Below are 17,494 nucleotides of genomic sequence, written 5' to 3' on the forward strand. Positions count from 1 at the left end.
TTTCGATTTACATAAAAAAGTAAAATGTTTACAAAAAATAAAGTCCTTTCTTTATTTTTTGTTTCTATAACGACTAGAATTACACTAATTTTACAAACTTATGCTTGTGGCTATCTCAGAACCATAAAACGCCTGTATGAAGAAATTCTATAATATATTTTTAATAATTGTTGCCAGAAAGTCAAAAGGAGGATAGCAATGACCAAGGGAGCTTTTAATACAAAGAGGAGCATCTTCTGCGGACCTCTGAAAAAAAAGAACTAAGGAAGAGATTAGTGAAGTGCTTTGTGTAGAGTGTGACACTGTATGGTGCAGAAACATGGACATTACGACAAAGTGAAGAGAAGCAACTAGAAACATTTGAAATGTGAATTTTGAATTCATTTTGATAAAGCTGTCAAATAAGTCGAATTATAATAAAAAATAGTAGTTTTGTTTCCGTCTTGACTTATTTTAATGTTAACCCAAAAGTATATTTCTTAACATATTTTAATATTTTTTTTATTTAATATTTTAATATTGTTTATGCTCGACCATGCCGAAATGTAGTAATTATACACCTGGTAGCAGCCCTTTAATGCATGTCATTAACGTACATCTATTCATTATAATTCAGTTGTTCAGCCAATGAGAAATCACCATTGTACCATTATAAAACCGCAAGTATCGATTATTCTCGGATATGCAATCGAAAGACAATTAGCGGAAAGTCACGGAGGCTGGAAATCCAATACTGTCGCAGAAGGTTATGTTCTGTTACTATAATAATTAGCGTTAATTGTAAATAATATTCAAATAAATTCAATTTGTCATCTCGTTTTTCAATTCTAAATCAATTTCCAGGTTATATCAGACTAATGTTCATCTCATTCTCTATCAAGGTCAATGACATTCGGCCTCGGAAAAAATCAATACTTTCGCGTCTGCGCACATCTCACAATTCAGGTCAGTTCCACTCCTCACTTATATAACCATAACATGAATACTTATGAATAATTTCAAGATAGAAATATGGTCGCGCATAAAAAGTCGTATGAAACTTTCCTATAATGGTAATTAAGACGCTCGTATGAAAATTATGAAAGTCGATTGCACTCGTTTCATAAACAAACATACTCGCGTCTTAATTACTACCATTATAGGCTCGTTGCATAATGTACTATTAACGTTCACAAGTAAAATATTAAAATGTGTTAACAAATATACTTCTAGGTTAAAATTAAAATAAGTCAAGACGGAAACAAAACTAAAATTATATTATTTTTCATTTGAAATGTGGATATGGAGAAGAATGGAACGTGTGAAGTGGACGGACAGAATAAGAAATGAAGCTGTGTTGGAAAGAGTGGGTGAAGAAAGAATGATGCTGAAACTGGTCAGGAAGAAGAAAAGGAATTGGTTGGGTCACTGACTGAGAAGAAACTGCCTACTGAAGGATGTATTGGAAGGAATGGTGAACGGAGATGAGTTCGGGGCAGAAGAAGATATCAGATGATAGACAACATTAAGATATATGGATCATATGCGGAGACAAAGAGGAGAGCAGAAAATAGGAACAATTGAAGGAAGCTGGGTTTGCAGTGAATGTAATGGAGGACTTACGGCGCTATGGCAAGGCTCTCCACCCCGCCCAGGCTGACGGCCAGCGAGAACAGCTTCAACGCCTGGAGCACGTCGCTCGTCTCCCGGAAGCCCCCCCGCACGTAGAAGGCCACCATGCCGCTGTGCCCCGTGGTCTGTCGTTTGGCTACCTCGTGTTGCGGGTGGCTGGGCAGCAAGGGGTGCATCACCTTCTCCACGAAGGGGTGAGACTCCAGGAACTGCGCGACCTTCAAGCCGTTCACCATGTGCTGACGCATGCGTACTGGCAGCGTCTTGAGTCCGCGATGAACCAGGTAACAGTCGAACGGCGAGGGACCGAGTCCCGCGTCTGTGCAAAGCGGAACAATTTCGAAGAAATAATATTGTCAATATCTGAGTTTGAACATTAGCTTTATATGCAACAATGTTGACAAGAACAAACTCAGTGGTCTGCAGAAAATGTGGTGCACTTTGAGATAGTGGTTTCCAGGGAAACGGAGAAACTTACTGGTTTTAAGATTAGCCTACGAATCTAAAGTTGCACCAAACTTCAATTCTGTATTTGCATCTCGGGTATTCAAAAGACATTTTAATAAGGGAAATGAAGTTTTTATAAATTATTTTCCTCTCTTTGTTAAAAATTATCAAATGGATATATTCGCCATAAGTTAGAGAAATAAAAAATAATTAGTGTGAAGACAAACAGTGACTTAAGTAACGAGAAGTTCCCTTTCAGTTTTCAGATATCTTCTCCGAGTGGCCACAAAACTAGTGGGAACGAAACTCATTAGTGAGTGGTAACGAAAATGAATAGAGTTTTGAGTATGTAATTAACAAAGATATGTACACCTGAGTAGCTATATGATAGTCACGAACCGTAAAATTATTCCAAATGTAAATATATAACTAAACAATGAACCGTAAAATTATTCCAAATGTAAATATATAACTAAACAATGAACCGTAAAATTTTTCCAAATGTAAATATATAACTAAACAATGAACCGTAAAATTATTCCAAATGTAAATATATAACTAAACAATGAACCGTAAAATTATTCCAAATGTAAATATATAACTAAACAATGAACCGTAAAATTATTCCAAATGTAAATATATAACTAAACAATGAACCGTAAAATTTTTCCAAATGTAAATATATAACTAAACAATGAACCGTAAAATTATTCCAAATGTAAATATATAACTAAACAATGAACCGTAAAATTATTCCAAATGTAAATATATAACTAAACAATGAACCGTAAAATTATTCCAAATGTAAATATATAACTAAACAATGAACCGTAAAATTTTTCCAAATGTAAATATATAACTAAACAATGAACCGTAAAATTATTCCAAATGTAAATATATAACTAAACAATGAACCGTAAAATTATTCCAAATGTAAATATATAACTAAACAATGAACCGTAAAATTTTTCCAAATGTAAATATATAACTAAACAATGAACCGTAAAATTATTCCAAATGTAAATATATAACTAAACAATGAACCGTAAAATTATTCCAAATGTAAATATATAACTAAACAACTAACCTTAAAATTATTCCAAATGTAAATATATAACTAAACAATGAACCGTAAAATTATTCCAAATGTAAATATATAACTAAACAATGAACCGTAAAATTATTCCAAATGTAAATATATAACTAAACAATGAACCGTAAAATTATTCCAAATGTAAATATATAACTAAACAATGAACCGTAAAATTATTCCAAATGTAAATATATAACTAAACAACTAACCTTAAAATTATTCCAAATGTAAATATATAACTAAACAATGAACCGTAAAATTATTCCAAATGTAAATATATAACTAAACAATGAACCGTAAAATTATTCCAAATGTAAATATATAACTAAACAATGAACCGTAAAATTATTCCAAATGTAAATATATAACTAAACAATGAACCGTAAAATTATTCCAAATGTAAATATATAACTAAACAACTAACCTTAAAATTATTCCAAATGTAAATATATAACTAAACAATGAACCGTAAAATTATTCCAAATGTAAATATATAACTAAACAATGAACCGTAAAATTATTCCAAATGTAAATATATAACTAAACAATGAACCGTAAAATTATTCCAAATGTAAATATATAACTAAACAATGAACCGTAAAATTATTCCAAATATAAATATATAACTAAACAATGAACCGTAAAATTATTCCAAATATAAATATATAACTAAACAATGAACCGTAAAATTATCCCAAATATAAATATGTAATTAAACAACGAATCGTAAAATTATTCTAAATATAAATATGTAATTAAACAACGAACCGGAATATTTAATAATTCAATTAACGTGGTAATATGGTAACATATACATGTAGCATATATGGAAAATGATTCTACTGAATTTCTCGGTTAGTTAGAAACAATGATTGATGAATAATTTATGTCACGGCCTCCTTGCTACAAAATATATTTATGATAACAGCAGAAAGAAAGTAGTAGCACAGAGTACTATATACAGTCACGAAGCTTGAGTTTTGAGGTGCTAGAAACAAAAGACTGTGACGGTACTATTTTTCATTGCCTGTAATGAGACGATATTAGCGATCCTAGTGGTGAGCAACTATCTAATGTTTGCATATTTACTACGTATTGAGCTTCGCGACTGTATATACTAGACTGTGGTAGTAGACTGTGATCGGAAACGAGAATGGCAAAGTTAAACTTGGCCCACTTGTACGTTCACATTACCGGCTTCTCGTTATATGTGAATGCTCACATTTAAATATATTTAATTAAATAATTTTGCTATTCTCGTTCTCGTTTGTGTTTCCGTTTCCGGTTTATTGTTGACCAGGTCTTCTGATTTTCACAGAGTACTGAGTGTATCTTAGTCTGCAGGCATTGTCGCTATCTGTGACGATCGGTTGCTCTGGATGACGCAAGTTTCTGGATTAAGTCTGTTCTTGGAAAAGGATCATTTTCAGCGACTCTGATAACTGACAATGCAACATGCCATTTCTGTCTCAGGGTCGAGTAGAACTACATATTGTAATAAATTGTAGGCTATCTTTGGAAACACTTCAGGCTGTCCGCTTCTCGAGCTTTAATTTCAATCGATTGCTGAGGATTGGCATCAGTTTCTTTTTATCTATTGATATTAATATATTCCACTTCCTGTCTTAAATTTCATCACCACTGTGTTATCTGTCATTCTATGCAACATATTTCCAGGAAATATTATACTTAAGTCCAGCACACAATCAGAACACGCGGGAAGTACCTGACTAAGAGATTAGATGAAAGATGACCGCAAGTGACACTGGCACCAATAGTTTTTGTGATTATAATTCATAATATCTGAAACTGAGTATTGATGTCGGTGCATCGTAAATTGAAGAACACACTACATTCCCTGTTACGCGTTTATACCCTTTTGTGTAGACAAAAACTTCATTCCTTCTCAATTTCTTTAGAAAATGAAAAGCAATGAAGTTTTTTATTCTACTTATGACTCGAGATTGAAACATGCACCTATTTGCTATTTGTTCGTTTATACCAGTCATGTCAATTGATGCCCATAGGAGCACGCGCGCGCTTTTGAGCTCAGGAGAGCCTGAGCGCTTTACAGCGGAAAGGAAAGAGACAGACGAAAGAGGTGGTATATGCCGCTTGGTCGAGCTATATACAGGGATGGCCAGCACTGATTCAATAGATAAAGGGAAGAGAACTTATTAAAACTGTATCCATGTTAATTTTTAGATTTGCCTGAGAAGTATAAGTGCATTATAAGAATGTAAGTTTTAATTTTAATGCTCATTTTTCACAAGTTTGATTTTTTTATTCAAAAGACATATTTTCTCATTTTTTTTATAGAAAAGTGAAATTTTCAGATATAGGCCTATTTATTTAGTAGCCTTACAGGTACTGAAAAAATGTTTTCGTAAACCTAATATACCGTAAATACGTATTACTGAAGATAGTGTATTGAAAATTTTGAAAATATTCGCATGGAAATTGTTTGTAAGGAAATGAATTAACAAAGCAACTACTGTTACATCATAAGCAAAAGATACGTGCCCATGTGTTGTAAAAATATGAGCTCTATAGCTTCAGCACATTTCGAGAAAATAATTTAATATTCTGATGATACGAAGTTGCTCACCAATATCACCTTAAAAGCATAATGCGATAAGAGTTTTGTTATGTAATATTAGTTACAATTAAAACATATACAACACCTAGGTAACTTTGCTTTGTACTGTAACATTGTTTTGATTAGTTTATTGATTACTTTTGTAAGGCTAAAGATACCATCGATATCAATTCCAAGTTATCATGTCATACTCAATCTCTTCATCCATTTAGTACAGTATAGTTGTAGTACTATGGAATTTATGTGAATATTCCTTCTTAACTCTTTATTATATTATTAACGTTTAAAATACAACTGCAATATTAAGAAATCAGTGTTAGTACTTTTGTTTTACAGACAATATAGATAATAACAAACAGAAAGTAGCCATATAAAAATAACGACATAAAACTTCACGTTCCGTTTGAAGTTTGTGCACTACTGTTTTCTTAATCCAACAGGCTGCTTATTCATACACACAACCCTTCCTCTTTCCATACTTAGCGCTTGATGCCCGCACACGACGTCAAGGTCAGAAAAATGCGCTTGCTTTGACATCACTGGTTTATATGTTATCTGCATAAAGATACAACATATCTAGATACGAATATGTTTCAACTGTTATTACTTTTCAACAAAGAAGAGCCAATTTCTTCGTCATTAATCCACATCGCGTGTTTCTTTTGGGACCGATCTGTTTAATCTCCTGAGTAAAATGTGCATTTCTGGAGGATTGAATTTTGTTTATCTTTGATTTGTGTATTAATATCTTTGTAGGCCCTATTTCCTACGACTTGATGTATGATTTTCTTTGTGTTTGTATTTGATCTTTGTGATGCTTAGGCCCGATTGTATAAACCATTTAATCTTAGATCAGAGGTTAAATTGATCCTTGTTTCAGCTGAACTTGGAATTTTGTGTTGTAAAAGTCTAATCTGAGATTAATTTGTCTCAAACTAAAGTCAACTTTGACTGAAGAAATTTCTCCGATTAAGTTAGATGATCCAAGTTCAGTTATTTCTTTTCTGTTTGAAATATACGAGTGACAGATTGTGCAAATAAAATATCCATTATTATTAATATTAATAGATATGATAGGTACATTTATATATATATTTCTTTCAATTTCTTGCCTTAATACACAAACAATCTTATATTTTATAAGGCTCTATCGTGTTCAGTAGTATCAAATAACATAACCTATAATTATATTATGTTTATAACAAGCATTAATTATTAATGGATATGATAGGTACATTCATAAATGTTCAATTAACGTATTAATAAACGAAAATTGTCGTTTTATAAAGCTTTATTATGTTTAGCAGTATCAAACACCATAACATGATAACAACTTGGAGAACAGTCAACGTTCTTCTTATTGTCCGCCATTATTTACATTGCACAAAAAACCAGTGTCTCCAACAGAGTGCAATACGGAAAGTCGCCAAAAAGTAGTTGTAAAGTCGCTAGATTTCTCATTATCAACAAAGAAAGATAAAATTTTGTCACTATGGGGTGCTAAAAGGTCACTAAATCCCTATTTAAGCAATATAAAAGTTAAAAGAAATTGTTGTTGAAAAAGAGTTAAAGTCGCTAGATTGGCAACACTGAACAAACCTGTATAACATGGTCCGCGCATCACGTATTTCACCTGTTTATGCGATGTTGCCAAATCCTTTTCACGTGAACTTAGATTGCATTTGAACCAAGGTAATTTGATCGCAGAAAAGTTTTATACAATAGAAGAAGTGTCTGAACTCGGTTTACTTTTCGATCTTCCATCAAAGTTGATCTTTAGTCAGGGAGTTTTATACAATTGGGCCTTAATGTCCTTCTTTTGCTAAGAACCATGGGAAATAAATACGGTGCACGTTGTTCATAACTGTGGCCGACTTCACTTCCATTCACTTCAGCATTCTTTGATCCTCACACTGTGCCGAATAACCTGCTCTTTCAAGAGAAAAGACAACTAGGAGGATGGGACGATCATCTCCAGATATAATATTATCGTTGTTGATAAGATTAAGCCACCCAATTGCAAGATCGTCTGGTTTTTCAAGTGTTTGCATTTTCTACAGAGTGATATCACGTGGACATCATGACTGTCTCACATTCTCGTACACATGCTTTTGGAATGGTACATCGGCTTGTGTCCAGACGGTATAGCAGCTGTAACAGTCTGTTTTCATTCCTTATGTCGCCGTGAACATACATCCACATTATTTCAAACGGCTTTCAGACAACCCAGATGTTCATTCCCTTCCCACCTCCCTCAAACCCATTTTAATGTTATCCTCCCATCTACGTCTCCCCCATAGGTATTCTTCCCTCGAGTCTCTCAACACACTACATACAGATTGCATATAAATCACTAGTACGTCCAGTAATGGAATATGGTGCTGCATGTTGGGATCCTTACAGATTAGAACATATTAAGACACTGGAAAGGATTCAAAAACGGGCTCTCAAGTGTTGTCGGAAAAATTCACCATTAAAATGGGACACACTCACGGACAGGAGAACGCGAATTCGATTATGCGCACTGTTCAAAACATACAGAGGTGAGCCTGCCTGGAGAGAAATAAAAAATAGGTTGCAGCCGCCAAATTACTCTTCAAGGAACGACCACTCATATAAATTGAGGGAAAGAAGGCAGAGGACGGACACTGGAAAGTTTTCTTTTCTCAATCGTACTATCAGGGACTGGAATGCTTTACCTGCAGACTTACTAAAGGCTTTACCAACAACCAAAAATGTATTTAAAAATAGGCTTAAGGACTTTACTAATAGACGGTAATTATACACAGTATTTAAAGGGTGTAAATGATATGTTGTTATTGAAGTGTTGTATCAGTGAAGAAGTATGTCGTGTCAGTGAAGTGTGCCGTGTAAGTGAAACGTGTTCCTGTCAGTGAAGCTTTATAGTTCATAGTGGCAGTGCAAAGTATTTGAACAGTGAAATGTTTTTGAAGTGTTAGTGAAATCAGGATAGAATCAGTGAAATGTGTCGTAGTTCCATTGCAGTGAGCGAGTTGACAGCGAAATGAGTGTAATTTGAAAGGTACTTGTGCAGATATGAACATATGATACTCGTGGGTTTTAGTTCGATCTTAGTTTTAAGATACAAATTAAATTTATTTCAAATGTTATTTTAAGTGATCGTTTCATTTAATTTAGTATATTCCCTGTTGTTGTTGTTGTTATTATTATTATTATTATTATTATTATTATTATTAATTATTGTTGGTATTAATTATTAGTATTATTATTAATTGTATTTTTAATTAATAAGTTTATTATTGTCATTATTGAGTATAATTAGTTACCACTGCCACCGGGTATATACCCACTGCAGTGTGAATAAATACATACATACATTTCTGGATTCGCCCATACGTGCTACATGCCCTGCCCATCTCAAACCTCTGGATTTAATGTTCCTAATTATGTCAGGTGAAGAATACAATGCGTGCAGTTCTGCGTTGTGTAACTTTCTCCATTCTCCTGTAACTTCATCCCTCTTAGCCCGTAATATTTTCCTAAGCACCTTATTCTCAAAAACACTTAGCCTCTGTTCCTCTCTCAAAGTGAGAGTCCAAGCTTCAAAACCATACAGAACAACCGGTAATATAACTGTTTTATAAATTCTAACTTTCAGATTTTTTTGAGAGGAGACTGGATGACAAAAGCCTCTCAACCGAATAATAGCAGGCATTTCCCATATTTATTCTCCGTTTAATTTTCTATCGAGTGTCATTTATTTTTGTTACTGTTACTCCAAGATATTTGAATTTTTCCACCGTTTCAAATTGGCCTACTCAAGGCTCACTAAATTATATCCCCTCCTCAACAAGAAATCATCTCTGAAGCTACAAAATCGCATGCTACTTTACACACCTCTATTACGACCTCTACTGCTTTACGCCTGTCCTGTCTGGGGAGGAGCTGCAATAAGTGAAATTAAACACATCCAGTCATTTCAAAATAAAGTCCTACGAATTTCACTCAATTCTCCTTGGTTTGTCCGTAACAGCCAACTACACAGAGAAACTGGTATTGACACAATCAAACAGTTTTTTCATTCACAAGCTAAGAAGTTCTATGACAACCTAGAAAATGTTCCAGGCGCCATCCACTACTCTCTCGGAAGGAAGTCCACATTTCCCACCAGAATCAAGAGCCGACTTCCAATGGACCTCATATTATAATCAAAATTTATCATCACACCAACCTATGTAAATAATTATTTATTAACAATTATTTTTGTGCATTGAGGAGCCCAATCTAGGCTGCCCTCAATTCAGTGCCATGTATTGTATTTATATTTTATTTAGAAATGATTTGTATAGCGCTAAATGCGGTGATCGATCAATAAATTATTAAAAAAAAACGGTAAATTTCCAATTTGGTATATTTCCATTTCCTATACTATGTTCTGGTCACGAGAAATAATCATATACTTTGTCTTTTCGAGATTTACTTCCAAACTCAATATCCATTTATATAATAACTTATACCTACGTATTACAAGACTTACCATCCTGCAGGAATCTGAATCGAGGAAGCAGTGAGTCGTCATTGAAACACAAGGAGCCCATGCAGACATCTGAGTGTCCATTCATGTACTTGGTTAGAGAATATATCACTATATCTGCTCCCAAGCTCAGCGGTTTCTGCAACAAATCAGTAACACATGTCAGCTTCTCAACATTTACTCACATATGCGGGCCATACGTCATGGAGATTGAATAAATGTATTGTTTTTGCTGTTAAGGCTCATTCACAATAAAAATTAAACATAACGTAAGCTTTAACTTAAAAATGCAAACGTTGTGATAAAATCAAGAACATTCACGATGGGAACATAAACATAACCGCAAAGATACTTGGTAACCATGGAAACATAACAACGACGTCATTTCCTCATATTCTGTCGTATACTTCAGCGCTCCACGATTGTGTTCTGTTTGCAAATCACGTAAGCATAAGCATGAAAGTTTGTGCGAGATCGTGCGTATTTGCTTGGTTTCCGCACAAAACCAATCCGCGGTAAGTCTAAAATTCCACAGTCATTATTCCCAACCTAACACACATAACAATTTCCCTCTTCTTACCGCTTAAGTGACATATTGATTTTACTGCTTTAGGCTTTTAACATATTATTTTTAGAGACGTTCAACATAGTAATAATTATAAATTGGAAACTTACCACTGCAATTTCACCTAAATTGCACTGTTAATAATTGTTTTTAAATATTTGCAAAAATTAAGTAAACTCTACAACTCGACTAAAGTTACTGCATTCGTGATGTAAGTAACATTAAGGAAGCCGTTTGTTTTAAGTTCGCATTTGTAGACTGGGGGGGGGGGGGAAAGACAGACGTATATCACGGCCTGCTGGAGTATAGTAAACACAGAAAACATTTTAAAGCAACAATGTTGAAGATAGATATTTTTGTTTTGCAAATTTGCCGTCATTGAACAGAAACCAAGATGGAGATTTCATTGCAACTAATTATAAATTCCTCTTTCAGGTATGGAATAAACGATCTTCGCACAAAATAATGTACGATACACGAGCGGTATATTTTCTTTCAATTCTCGGAAATTAAAAAAGATCAACTACGTTTCGCTTTTTCAAACTTTTCCTCGAACATGAAAACTTCAACATACCGCTCTTGTAACGCATATTTCATATTAGAGTTTGCAAACTTTCATGTTAACGTCTAACGGCAATGTTAATGTCAGTGTTTATTTGAATCATTGTGAATGATCCCATTTGGTAACCTGAGCGCAAACTTCTTTGTTTATGTTACGGTTACTACGGTTCTGAAAACCAGACTCCATTTAACTACAGAAATATCGAGTTAAATGTCTAGTAAATGGACTCAGATCCATTATTTTTATGTGCCAAATTGAAAATTAATGTCATATAGACTATGAACGAAAGTACCTAAATGTTCTCTCCTACACGCTGCAAGTTTCATATCTCTCCGCCAAATGGCACAGCTGAAGTACAGAACTGTTTCCGATCTCTGATAACGAATTTGAATGACGTCATATGCGTCAGAATTCACACCGACGACAGCTGAATTGCAGCGAGAGGTGACAGACCAGTAGTGAGTGATTTCATAATCAGAGTGCACGGTGTATCACAGCAGCAATGCCCAAGAAAATCGAGGGATACATAACAACTCTTTCCGATGCTAAGTACAGTTACGTGAAAATTATAGGGGCCTACAAAAAACGTGGCTTCGTTATTTCCAAGAAAGGCATCTTGTGTGTACCTAATAAGGCTGGCAAAGCTCGGATGGGATTAATTTCAGAGTGGAAAAAGCAAGCAAATCCACCCCCGTCACAAGTCGCCGCACCCCACGAGATGATACAAATTAATTCCATTCCAGCTTTACCAATCTTATTAAGTACACAGAAAATGCCTTTCTTGGAAATGACGAAACCTCGTTTATTGCAGGCTTTTATTTTCACTTAACTGTACTTGGCATTGGAAAGAGTCGTAACGTAGCCTCCCAAAAAGGCTCGATTTTCTTTGGAATTTCTGCTGTGAGTCGCCGTGCACTCTGACTATGAGATCACCACAGTCTACTATATACAGTCGCGAAGCTTGAGGTGATTTTTTGCAAACCTCGTCATAAAGCGCTCCAAGCGGTTAGCAACTAGAAACAATAGACTGTCCACGGTCGACTTTGGACTGTGTCGTATTTCCATCGAGTGCTAGCTCGTTGCGTATTTCACATTGATGCTTGTGAAATGTTCGTTATTGGTTGTAATGAAAATGTTAATGGCTAAAATACAATAATTGGAATAATAATATTTTACTAGAGACGTAGAAAAATTAAGTTTGTTTTAATGAAATTTATTGATCACGTTTTATTTTCAATTCTGGTGGGATTATTATTGTTTAGGCCTACTTTTTTTTTCAAAGGATATGTTTTTAATTATAGCTGTTAATTTTGTTGTTATTTTTATTTGTTACTTTACTAGAGACGTAGAAAAAGTCTGTTACAATAAAATTTATTGATCACGTTTTATTTCCAATTCTATTATTGCTTAACCTCATCCCACTGTGTTAGCTACGTAAGCCTACACTACAAGTACCGGTACACGTAAGTTACTCGATTAATTCATATTTCCATTATTATTGTTGTAAAGGGAAATGAAAATTAATATTTATTGGTTTAAAAGTTAATTATCGCTATAATCTTGAATGAGTGAAGCGATTATAGTAAATTTCAGTTCGTTTTGCACAAACAAAAATAATATTAACCTATATCTTGCAGGTATCTTCGAGTTTATGGTGGAATTTAATATACTTCATTAAAATAATAAATTAACTATATGCATTTAATATTTCAATAATGGAAGCAAGGTGTTAATTTTTCCAAAAGAACACGACAACGAAAGTGTAACATATTTTGTCGTCTGCTAGGAGAGAGATCTGCGATGATGAGGCGATAGTAGCGATCCTAGTGGTGGGCAACTACCCATGTTTGCATTTTTACTACATATTGAGCTTCGCGACTGTATATAGTAGACTGTGAGATCACTCACTACTGGTCTGTCACCTCGCGCCACAGTTCAGCTGTAGTGTGGCTCCTGACGCACACGATGTCATTCAAATTCGTTATCAGAGATCGGAAACAACCCTGTATTATTTGTAGGGCTCTGAAATCATAAGTGGCTTATGTTTGTGTTAATTATGCAACAGAGTGGGCCATGAAAGTTTAAGTCTCTATGGCAACCAGTTGTTGTTACTTTATGTGTACAATTCTTACGAGAATTAAAACCATTCTTGAAGTTATTTTTGCGTTAGGTCATAAATAATACTGAATTGGTGATGTTTCATTTTCATAAAAGACAGTCGGAACTGCAAGAGTTTACTAAATATCGTACTTCTTACAATATCCTACAAAAAGTGCATACATTTTATCTTTCCACGCTCGCGCGTGTAGATCGAAAGCGACAGTGCACATCTCAGCTGCGTGTAAAGATAAAATGTATGCGCTGTATTTAACCATTCCAGGTCAGTTTGTTCACTTTATATTGTACAAAATCATATAGTCCGTTTTCATTTCGTACACGGACATTTCATCCACAATTTTTTGTCCTTAAAGGATTCATTCATTTTTATATTGTCCATTAATATCATAGGTCCACAAATAATATTTTATCCATTTTCTTTGGTCTACATTTTTCACCAATTTTTAAAAGTCCATTTAAAATTTTGCCCATACAATTAAATACAAGACAAGTTGAATTGCACTTAATAAAAAAACAATTTCATCATTATTAATTTCATTTTTGTGGTTTCCATGGTAGTGAAATCCAATTTAATCTATGTGCTAGAACTCCTAATGAGGAATCAAATTTATGCAGTACAATTTCAAAGACATTATAATGGCATATTTACTTCCTTCGTCTAAAGGCAAGGATAAAATAGGTCACAACAATTTACATACAATATATCAGTTCCACTCATTCAATAAAAATGGAGACCGGTAACATTGACGGTGCGAAAATGTGAAAATCGTGGCATATGCAATGTCCGTTGCCACAGATAGGAATATACACGTTCATATCCGTGTATTTAAGGAAGGTAAGCACACGTGTTAGGAGTAGAGCTGAACTTCCATCAACTAAAGATTAAAATTGTACGGTAGAACATAATTATTGATATATTACCCATTTAAATTTTTCTTCATTTGCTTCCAAAATTAAATTTGTGGTTAATTTTATTGTATGTGACTAAAATAAAGTGGCCTAATATAATTCTGTATAATATATTACTCCTGCAATGGACCATAAATATCGTGGACTAAAAAATATGGACTAAAAGTATATAAAATGGACAAAAATGCCTGAGGATATTTCAGTATGGCGGACGAAATCATACAGTGGACGATTTTTACATGTTGACATAATAGGTGGAAAAAATTGTTATAGAATTACTGTGGACTAAAATCTCAACTGGATGAAAATTTATGGTGGACATAAATGAAGAGTCTACTGCAAGAATGATGGATGTCACTTTCTTGTCGAAAATGAACCAAGACTGTCAATGCATAGCTTAAGACATATAGAATGTACATAGAGAGTTATATGTCATTAACACTGATAGTCATTGTCCAGTAATGATCGGAAAATCACAGTTAAGCTTTGAGCGCTAAGCATTTCTAACTTCCAATTGCTTCTCCTGCAAAATGTATTCCAAATGACATCCATCATTCTTGCAGTGACTCTTCAAATACTGTGCACGAAATGTCACTGGACAGTCACTCTGCGAATCTATTTACCATATTTAGACCATACTGGTGATATGCAGGAAAGAGGTTGCTTAAATAGCACCGTTTGCAAGGCTTCCAAAACGGTTTGAAATAATAATAATAATAATAATAATAATAATAATAATAATAATAATAATAATAATAATAATAATTTAATGTAAAAAATAAGTAGGCCAAGAACCAAGAAAAAAATGCCAGTAATATTCCTTTAATAAAAGTGTTATGTTTGCGGGCACTAAAAAATTACCTTCTTCCATGTTGTGCTACATGTAATTCTTCTGTATATGTTATATATGCCTGCCGGAAGTTGCGTTCGGGCGCGGGTTCGATCCCCGCTTGGGCTGATTACCTGGTTGGATTTTCCCGAGGTTTTCCCCAACCGTAATGTGAATGCCAGGTAATCTATGTCGAATCCTCGGCCTCATCTCGCCAAATATCATGTCACTATCACCAATCTCATCGACGCTAAATAACCTAGTAGTTGACATAGCGTCGTTAAATAACCAACTAAAATAAAAAAATATATGTTATATTTAACTAACCTGGAAGTAAGATGTGAGGAAGGTATTGTCCAGAGCGAATAGAGTGTTCTTCCTCTTGTGGACGATATCTGCGACCTTTGCAATGTCGATCACGTCAAGGGTTGGGTTTGCAGGCGTTTCAAGCAATACCAGTCGAGTTTTTGCCTGGATTGCTTTCTCCACGTTTTTAGAATCAGTAGCATCCACATAAGTCGTTGTAATGCCCAGGTTCGCTAATACCTGCAAATATAACGGTCTCATTATACAGTTTTAAGTTTTAAAATTTGGTGTGCAACATATTAGGGGAGGGTTGAGAAGTGGAGTTACACATATTTAGCCCTAGTTACACTTTTGGTATCACAATAACAACAAAATACTTAAGCGAGGCACGCGTCAAAATTTCACTTGTGTATTATGACAGTGTAAACTCCTCACTCGAGACAAATTTAAAATTCACACCTCAGATATGAGGCTCCTAAGATTTATTTAGACGTTTATCCAATACGAAAATGGTATAAGGGTAGTACCGGTACTCAGTAAGTTGTCTACAGTCTACCGCGTAGAGGAAAGTAGAGTTACAGTACTTAGGAAGGGACGAAGGGCCGTCGCTGTCTCTGAAAAAGATCGTCAGATATTTAAGTTGAAATAAGCTAAGCTCAAACCTTCCAGTGAGGAAGAAGAATAAGAAAAATTTTTACAGTATCATTTATATATTTTATTAACTTATTTTTAAATCTTACTAACAATAATTCAACACTCCAATCTAAACAAGAGGCTTTCAGTATTCTAAATTGTAACTGTTCTTGCCTAATTCCCCAGCATTACATTATATACAGTCTGTCCGCAGAAACTTTCGCAGACGAGAATGTAGGACCTTCAAAAAAGTGGATTTAGAAATGTTTAACTGCAGGCTAGCTCTAGGCAGAGACTTTCGAGGACTGTGTACAGACCGATTATTTAATCCTGATAGCTCAGCGACACGAAAGAGGGGAAGTAATAGGAGTAGTGGTGAGAGCTCCGGAGTAGAGATAAGGGCGAGCGATCGGTAAAGGAATGCAGTACAGTTTAACTGTACTGGAAAAAACAACGCTATACCGCATGCGCGACATCCGATCGCTCTGACTGCAGGCAACAGACTAACCTGAACATCCCTTGGCGTAAATTAATGGACTCGCCTGACCCAAGCGCACATTGCCGGCGACTCTCAGGACTAAATAATCGTACTGTACAAACGCCCCCCGCACCTGTTCTACAGTTTCCGCACTGACAGGCCGTTCCCTGAATGACATTTCCTTTCATCACATACGCATCCATGCTCTACAAAACCTCTATACCACTTCAGAATTGTTTTGTCAGTGCCATCTATGTGTTACACTACGAACTTTTTTAACACACCTCATAGTTATTATTAGGGACCGGATTTTTATGTAATTACCAGGGAAAGGATTTATATGTAAATACATATTTACTTATAAAGCTAATATAATTTATATTTTGCATTATCTTTATGTTTCACAATGTGTAGGGTTGAAAAATCCTACTTTTATTTTCCATATTTTTCCATATTTTAGAGTTTAGTACATATTTTCGTTAATTTCCATATATTTTCCATATTTCATATAAAACAGTCCATATTATATTAGGTTTAACAATAAAACAAAACAAAATTCCATTAACTTTTAAAAATACATTTCAACAATAGAGATTTAAACACATGTTCAGTAATCCCTTTAACATCAGAGTTATTTGAAAATTAGCAGTCCTATCAACAATGGGAAAGTAAGTTACAAAACTGTATTAATTTAATTTAAAATTTTTAACAGACTTCAGTTGTGCAGCTCAACAGTTAAATGCCAGTCAGAGTACACATAGGTTCAGTTTTGTAAATCATACTATAAAGACGGTAAATATGCCAAAAGTACGTCATTCAGTCAATTTA

General features: G+C 34.4%; 1 protein-coding gene across 1 annotated transcript in view; it reads right to left on the minus strand.

Moving 5' to 3' along the window:
- Nucleotides 1-17,494, minus strand: part of LOC138700342 (cystathionine gamma-lyase-like) — a 31,654-nt gene that overhangs the window by 7,227 nt on the left and 6,933 nt on the right. The window contains exons 4-6 of the mRNA XM_069826899.1: nt 15,577-15,795; nt 10,270-10,405; nt 1,603-1,930 (exon numbers count right to left, since the gene is read on the minus strand). Of these exons, the coding sequence (XP_069683000.1) occupies nt 1,603-1,930; nt 10,270-10,405; nt 15,577-15,795 (683 nt within the window). The remainder of the gene's footprint in view (nt 1-1,602; nt 1,931-10,269; nt 10,406-15,576; nt 15,796-17,494) is intronic.

This window comes from Periplaneta americana, chromosome 5, assembly GCF_040183065.1.
Source record: "Periplaneta americana isolate PAMFEO1 chromosome 5, P.americana_PAMFEO1_priV1, whole genome shotgun sequence".
NCBI classification, from domain to species: domain Eukaryota; kingdom Metazoa; phylum Arthropoda; class Insecta; order Blattodea; family Blattidae; genus Periplaneta; species Periplaneta americana.